The sequence below is a fragment of the Papilio xuthus genome, unplaced genomic scaffold (assembly GCF_000836235.2).
Source record: "Papilio xuthus unplaced genomic scaffold, Pxut_1.1 DF825928.1, whole genome shotgun sequence".
NCBI lineage: Eukaryota > Metazoa > Arthropoda > Insecta > Lepidoptera > Papilionidae > Papilio > Papilio xuthus.
Window position 1 is genome coordinate 3,176,158 of NW_013532721.1, and position 8,272 is coordinate 3,184,429.

Here is an 8,272-nt window from a genome sequence, read left to right on the forward strand (position 1 = left end):
TTAATGTAATTAACTATATTTGGTATTAGCAATTTATTTTCATGTAAAATACAGAGAGCTTATATATTTCATTTTCTAAATAATCCCTGTAATTTGTTTTAAAACACCTAGATGATAATTCGGGTTTACATCATAAAATAAAAATTAATTAAAAAAAATGATAAAAACAGATGAACATTACATTTATACATGCTGATGTTTAATTATTAGAAATAAAAATTCAACTCTCTAGAAATACATTAAAAATTTACCGATTCATACATTTATATCATTTATGTACGTGAATTAACTTGTGTTAATAAACAGCTTGGAGCGTCGGTGGCTCAGTGGTCAAGCACTTGACTTGCAATCTGCAGGTCCTGAGTTCGAATCCCGCCATGTGCCAATGTGTTTTTCGATTTTCGATTACATATGTACATTTATACGACGTTCTTACGGTGAAGAAAGACATCGTGATGCAACCTGCACATATCTGAGAAGAAATTCAAAGATATGTGTGAAGTCAACCAACCCGCACTTGGCCAGCGTGGTTGACTATGGCCTAATCACCCTTAACTTAGGGTAGGCTCCGAGCCCCTCGGTGGGGTTGTATAGTCAACTGATGATGAATAAACAGCTTTATTTATCTAATTATCATTAAAATAAATTTATATATTTTACATGAAGACTCTTAAATCTATGATATTAAATAAAATATTAAAAACGAATAATTAACTAAAATATGTTATTAAAAGGAGTCCTTTTTAGGCAAGGTTCCGAAGAAACTGGCAGCGTTCCCTCTTTGAATAGCCAAACTAATTCTTTGTCCGAGGTAGCTGCCAGCTCTTCGGTCCCCTGTGATGTCGATTAACTTTTTTGAAATTTCCTTACTTGTGTTGTTGTATTGTATATGAAATTACATTACGGTTAAACATATATGTATAATATTTACATACATAAATACATATATAACATTAAGAACACACAGACAAATTGGGTCACATCAAGATAAACCCTGTTAATAATTTTTGGACTTACATTTAAAACATCGATTTAATATTTATATCTAAAACACTTGGTCTTCTTAATTTAACATGCTGTGAATAAAAGCAAAAGAAATACAAAAGTTATGTAGTATAGTTGTGTAAAATTTTGTAGCAATTGAATACATTAAAAAAATAAGCACGAATTTGTAAAACTGAGTGGATGTAGGTCATTATGACAGTCAATCGTGTTAAAATGTCCATGGACGTGGTAAATAAATACATTTCTTTTCACAGATACGAAGCTTATCCATAATTTTAAGACGACGTTAAATATATTTACAAAAATTATATTTAATTTAACTATACAAAATCTGCTGTCATTTTCCAAAGGTCACCTTGAAAATAACAAGCTATTTATCGACACTTTGTCTTGCTTAAAGAAACGTATCCTCTCTTACCCTGACAGGTTGGCTGTTGTTGTTGGTTTGTGCTTCGCCATCGGGCACGTGTAGACGCACCTTGCGAGAGTTGCTGTTGCATTGATGGATACGTTGCTTCGGAGCTTTTATACTGTCGTCTTTTAGCTATGAAAAAGAAAATTAAGTTGAAATATTTCAAGGATTAAATACTACTCATTGAAGGAGCAAAAGTAATAGTGGTTACACATTACAAATGTTGAGAGATTTTGAGGAAAAGTTTAATAAAAGTTAATTTTTAGTTATTTGTTCGTTATTAACAAACTTAGTCATATAACTATGGGGTTCTGAAATCAAAATCCCCGTTTAAAACACTGTTCACTGTATTTCATCAAAGATAATGACAGGGATGACGATATATTTTGTACAGAGACTTTGGTCTCAAAAACCAACGGTTGGAGGGTTCGATGTCAATATCTAAAGATTACCATTTGACAATGTATTACAAAAATCTCTGTAACACAGATACAAAAGGTCAATCTAATAATAGATATAAGAATACAAAATATATGTCAGAGTTAAATTTGCATATCAAGCAGTGCATGCAGAGAGCACTGCACTCATATGATCGACGAGATATGAACCACCGCGCACATTTGCGTCACAATGTCATCCTTCGAGATTTATATGCGCTTGCAACCACGATGTAAAAGTTGTAAGATAAATTTATCTTTAAAACTTGCATCAACAGTAATAGAACAGTTAACAATAGCTGCAAGCCAATCTTTAAATATATCCTTTCGAAATAATACAATGAATTTGTAATCAAAGTTCTATCTTCTATATTTTTTTTTGCACAAAGGTAATGCATTTCTTTCTCTTTTGTAACATACCCTGATGGTGAGCTCATGTCTTGTTCTCCTATGCGATGACGTCAGCAGTTCTGTGTGCGCACGTGACTCATTGCCCGCAGGACTGCCGGTGTTCTTCATCCAGCACCAAAACCATTTGTACGGCGGAATGTTTCTAGAACGTTCCACTCGTATTATATATAATTATGTACTTAAAACAATGTCATAATTATTTCACAATAACTTGTGTAATGTGCTAGCGTAGAGTCAAACATCAAAAGAATTAGACTAATATTTTTGGCCTTCATCGTTACCCATTTTGTAGTGTCCCCATTGTCGCTTAAGGCGAAAAGGTGATTCTTTTGGAAGTATATAGATTTGTTATATAACGTGATACAATATTTACCTGAGGCTAACGAATATCCTGTTAGAGAATATGAAATATATAACAGGGTTGGCGGCGGAGTTGAGGGGCGCAAGGCTCTGGATGAGCGAGGCGACGGCGATGTTGGCCTGCGTGGCAGGCACATAGCCGTACACTTGCAGCAAGTCGAAGATCATGTACGGTGACCAGCACAGCACGAACACTACGACAATTAAATATGGAATGTATTGATGTAGCTACTCATTGTTATACAGGATGTTTAAAATCCTGGTTTTAAGATGAACTATACATGATGATAGAAAGGCGATTTATTAAAATGTAAAGAAACTTTTTAATGAAGGCACTATATACTTACCAAAAACAATAACAAAAGTCATCTTGACGGTTTTTATTTTCGCTTTTGGTATAATACCGCGACTGCTCGCGCGGCGGCTGTCCAAATCATCGCTGTCTGCAAAATAACATATAAAATTAGTGGTTTGTACTTAATTTATATTGCACTTACGTCTATTAATACGTCTTTTGTAAATATTAAACTCATAAAATAAACCAGGGGAAAAAATTACTCAATCTTTCAAAAAAATTCTAAGTCAAGTCACGTTTCGATTAATTTACTACGAATCTGCTACGCAATAGCAACGAATTTGTTACGAATCTTCTCATTTCAGATTTGCTCTTTAGGAACTACTTTACTTTTAAGGACTTACTTTGTTAGTGAAACTCTTTTGTTTCTTTACCGAGTCGAGTTACTTAGGCGTAAACACAGTTTTGTAATCATTGAATAGTTAGTAATAACCTTGAGTGAATCCTACATTGTCTATTAATATAACTAGCATACTTACATTGCCTAGTAGCGGCGGCTCTTTTACCCAACACACGTCTACTCTTCTGTCGTATTGTGACTACGATGACGCCGTAGCAGGCGGATATCGTAAGCGCTGGTGCTACGAACAGGGAGACGAATACACTCGTCATCCAAATTTGCCACTGTACCTCGTTTATGCTCGACCAACATTGAAGTGTACCTGCATACGTATATCACACACTAGATAAGGCCATCAACTTCGTTCGCATGGCTATGGAGTTCTACAGGAACATGTTCGTTTTACCACTACTATGAGACGTGTATTGTCATCCCTTTCATTCTGTTTGACAAAATAGAGACAGCTATACAAACTAGTGCAAGTTTTAAGGCATTAAAATTCTACGACAACATACTATTAGTTGCCCGCAACTTTGTTCTCATAGTTGTGTTATATTGAAATTGTTTGGACTTAGATGTTTAGTTAACCTTTATATAACTCGTTTTCTATAAATAAAATATTAGCATCTTTATTAAGTTTGCTTACCTTCAATATCTGCTTCGTCAAAAAGAAATAGCATTGGAGTACAGAATAGAAAACTGACTAGCCAAGCGCCTAGAATAAGTGCTCTAGCGCGACGCCCTGGAAAACGTTTCACATTAAAATGAATGTTTTGAAAAAAAAAATTAACCCCCTTAGCACAATTTGTCTTCCTTCTTTTTCCTAAATCAAGACCATAAGCAAATCTAAAAAGGTACTTATCTGAAAGTACAATATCCTAAAAAGTACTTTGAAGTTATAAATCAATACAAAGTTTATGCAATAACCCAATTCAATTTATTTCAGTAATGTAACAAAGTCAATAACTGAAGATTGTCTTAAATCAAACTTTAGTAATATAATTTAACGTCTTTGTTTGTTTTAAAGTTATAAAATAAAATTGTACTCACAGCTTCCCGTAAAGTTCATTGGATGCGTTATAGCGTCGCATCGGTCAACGCTGAGTGCGACCAATACGTATGTAGAGGAATATGTAACTACACCCTGTAACAATGTTCCAATTTTAGCTCACTTATTTTTTAATTTAAAAAAAAGCTCTGATTTCATGTTTCTCGTTTGAGTGAAAAATATTTCGTCGTCATTTTGACGAATTAAAATACAGGATGGGTTTTTTTATTTCTAGTGGTTTAAAATTTTATTTTGTCAATTGTAATATCTTTATATTTCAATATAATTTTACTCCTTTTTGTGTTTGATGTATTAACAAACCTGTAAATATTTCATCAATTTGCAGGCTATGGATCCGGCAAACCAAGATATGGTTATCCTTTGAATTAAATCTGGCAGAACACTTATCAATCCTACCCATAAATCTGTAAAAAAAAATGATTTTCATACATTTTGAAGAAGAAAAAAAAAAGCATTTCAATTAGTACTTAATATTACCGGCTATCGCAAGCTGCATGATAAAGAAGTTCATCCGACTTTTTCTGGACTTGGTGAGCAGTAGTGCCAACACCACGGTGGCATTACCCGCCACGATCGCCACCAGCAGCACCCACAGTACTGCCAACTGTGCGGTCTGACAATAAAAACAAATACAGTACCACTAACGTCTGGCCCAGTATGAGAAGCGCTGTAATACTGGCAAATAGCCGCTGTCCATAGGCATCCGCAATTCCAGAGGAGTACCTTTAATCGACGGAAGAGGGGACGCACATAAAGATAATATTTCTCTTTCATATGCGTCCCCACCTCAGACAAATCCACTTCCCTTCCCCATCCTTTCCTTATACGAAAAGGATGAGAATGGAAAAAGGACTATTATTAAGCCTCTAACACGCATAGAATATGCTTTTATGCTTTGTTTAAGTGTTATTATTAAATAAGTTTATCCTAATGCTCTTGACTTTTTAGTTCAACATTTAAGTTACCATTTAACCTTTAAGAGTGTAGTAAAATGTTTTAAATATTTTTATAAACGGTCCCACAAAATGTCGTGCAAAATGTTACGCTCCAATCCTTTTAAATGAGACACTTAATAGTGTTCTTGAAGGGGACAAAGAATTTAAATAATGTAGTACCACTAATTATTCTCTGGCGCAAGTAAAAACGATAAAGCGATTTAATTTTATTAATAAGTAATTTTTATTACATAAAATATTATATGGACGAAAACCGATGAACATTTCTTAGGTATCAAACCAAAAACCGATAAATACATTACACGCTCACACACACACACACACACCAATATTTATCTTGCTTTTTTGCTAGCAAATAGACTTAATCTGAAGTTTCAAATTTTAAAGTGTGTAATGACACGTATTGTCTATTAGCAGAAATGTCAGACTAGAAATCTTTTAATACTAAGAATACTACTCATATCTTACTCAGGGTATTAGAAAATATAAAAGACAAAACATCTCGAATTGCATTCATTGAATGCGCCATATTTTAAATGAGATTAGAATACAGAATAGGTGTCTAGACCCATACTTCAGAAGGGACATTCTCTTGAGCAATTAACTCGTACCCTAACACCCAGTGTCGGCATAATCAGAGCTATTTGTGAGTGATGCAACTTTATTACTATGGTACTTTGCCGTCATTACAACTTGAGCACTTAAAGTGCTTAAGTAATTGTTAACGATCCTGTTCTCGACCCTGCTAACGAAGTGTTATATTTAATAACATAAATTCTAAAACATAGATTACAATTAGGGTTGTACAAGAAACTATCTTAACATTACTATGCTTGTAATTGTTTCGCTAGAACAAAGTACAGTCAGCTGCATAAATATGTATACATTAATATAGATTAAGAAACCTGTACAAGCCTACGGTTTAAAAATAATGTATTCACGTTGCTTCTCGTATCCTCCCGACCATTAATACATGATATTGATGGATACTTACATACATTTTGAAACCGAGATCTGTACAAGAATGTAATGTTTTGTAAATGTATTAATATTTAAGCAGTTGACTGTACATAGCAAAAGAGAGAATCTGTCATAATCGTATCGGTTCTATTTTTGTTTGAATAAATATTTACATCAGACCATCATAAGATTAGCACAGACTTAGCACAAATGATATATTTTTATTGTAAATAATAAGCGCTTTAAAACATTTTGAAGCGCTTCAAACCTTAATTGCAAAATGTTTCGTTAAATAACGGCCTTTATTCATCTTCTGCTACATTACAAAACTTTTGCGATGTCTTGCATGGGTGTTATTTACAATGACGGCCGAAATAAACAGAGTCAGATTGTAGAGATCTTTACTAAATACTGTAAGTTCTCTCTTAGGTGTAATTCCGCTGTCTTACCTGGTAGAAATAGAATTTGTTGATAGTAGTGCCATTTCTAGTGAAGTTTGTGTAGAATGTTTTATTTATATCTAAAAGACTGCAATTGTAGCAATCTGACGATTCCATGACAGTTGTCTTCACATCTTGCCCATTAATGCATCTGCGAAAAAAAATATACAATCATGTTGGGAGAAATACAATAAAAATATTAAGTTCTAGCTGTCGTCCGCGACTTCGTCTCTATGGAATAACGTAATTACTATGTTCATCATGACCCTGTAATATCGCAGAAGCGTTCATTCATCCTCACATCAAAACTAAACAATACATATAAGTGTTTGTCTTGAATATAATTTATATCTCTATGCCCTTTTTATTTAATTAATTTCTTTACTAAATAATATTTTAATTCGTGAGTTATTTTTTAACCAAGAAGATTACATAGTTATGGGATATTTTTATGGCTTTTTTTCCCATAAATACGTAATATCAGTTTTTGTGTTTATATTAATATCTTCGTAATGTACCGTAAATTGAAAATCTTTGCAGACATCTAAAACTAATAGGTCGTCGCTGGCTTCAAGCCAAGGTTCTGTTCAATAACATGTAATATGATTTTATTTGCGTAAAACTAAAGCTTAAATCAATAGTTATTAAAATGTTTTTAATAATATGTTTTATTAGATGATAAGAATTTGGCAATATAAAGTAAATTAACGTCATTTTATTTGCACTTTTCACATTTCAAACCCCTATTTTCATATGATTCATATCGTTGTATTACTTAAAATACTGTTACAATCTTTAACAATGATTAGACTAAGATTCGAAAGCTTAATTCTTAATTATGCAAAAACATTCATTCTACTCTTTGTTTTTTTTTAGGGTTGGTAAAATATTGCACAGATTGTAATAATAACTTATTACGTCATATTACTTTGTATCTTTCTTATCAAAATCATTACTTACTTTAATGTATATTAAATACATCTTATATATCTTCTATCTATGTAATATATAAAAGAAAGTCGTGTTAGTTACACTATTTGTAACTCAAGAACGGATTTACCGATATGGCTGAAAATTGGTGAGGAGGTAGTTGAGAGCCAGGAGACGGACATAGGATACTATTTATTATTATTTTTTTTTAGAATTTATGTCTTGAAGAACTGCTTTTTATTTAACTTACTAATATTATAAATGCGAATTTTTAGATGGATGTGATGTGGATGGATGGATGGGCTACACTAATTAAGTTTTTTTATATACCCACGTGGACGGAGTCGCGGGCGACAGCTAGTTTATTATGTAATATACCTTTCGGATTTATTGAAAGACGCGATAAGAAACAGATTAATTTCCTTTTCTTTATACGATCAATCAAATATGACAGAATTTAATTTCACAAGGATAAAGAACCTTGTTTGTCTTGATAAAAACAAAAGCAGCGACGACGACAAAATGTATTTGTAAAGATATAACAGCAGTGTAAACTCATGGTTAGAGAAGAATTATAATGTAGCTAAATTCAGGTGT

General features: G+C 32.9%; 1 protein-coding gene across 1 annotated transcript; it reads right to left on the reverse strand.

Annotated features, from left to right (window-relative positions):
• Positions 1–1,399: 1,399 nt before the first annotated feature.
• NGR-A30 (neuropeptide receptor A30) lies at positions 1,400–7,040 on the reverse strand. The gene is made up of 11 exons (XM_013322139.1): positions 7,012–7,040; positions 6,755–6,896; positions 4,867–5,002; positions 4,690–4,793; positions 4,371–4,464; positions 3,967–4,062; positions 3,460–3,642; positions 2,973–3,068; positions 2,639–2,819; positions 2,275–2,407; positions 1,400–1,549 (listed from the first exon to the last, which is right to left on the reverse strand). Exons 1-11 carry the CDS (start codon positions 7,038–7,040, stop codon positions 1,400–1,402), a joined length of 1,344 nt encoding a protein of 447 aa, XP_013177593.1.
• Positions 7,041–8,272: the final 1,232 nt, after the last annotated feature.

What these genes read in the sequence shown, in the direction of transcription:
- NGR-A30 (XM_013322139.1), bottom strand. Translation starts at nt 7,040, where the DNA reads ATGAATGAACGCTTCTGCGATATTACAGG. An exon ending in CGCTTCTGCGATATTACAGG is followed by an intron (nt 6,897 to 7,011) that starts GTCATGATGAAC and finishes TTTTTTTCGCAG; the next exon opens with ATGCATTAATGGGCAAGATG. An exon ending in TGACGAAGCAGATATTGAAG is followed by an intron (nt 3,643 to 3,966) that starts GTAAGCAAACTT and finishes ATACGTATGCAG; the next exon opens with GTACACTTCAATGTTGGTCG.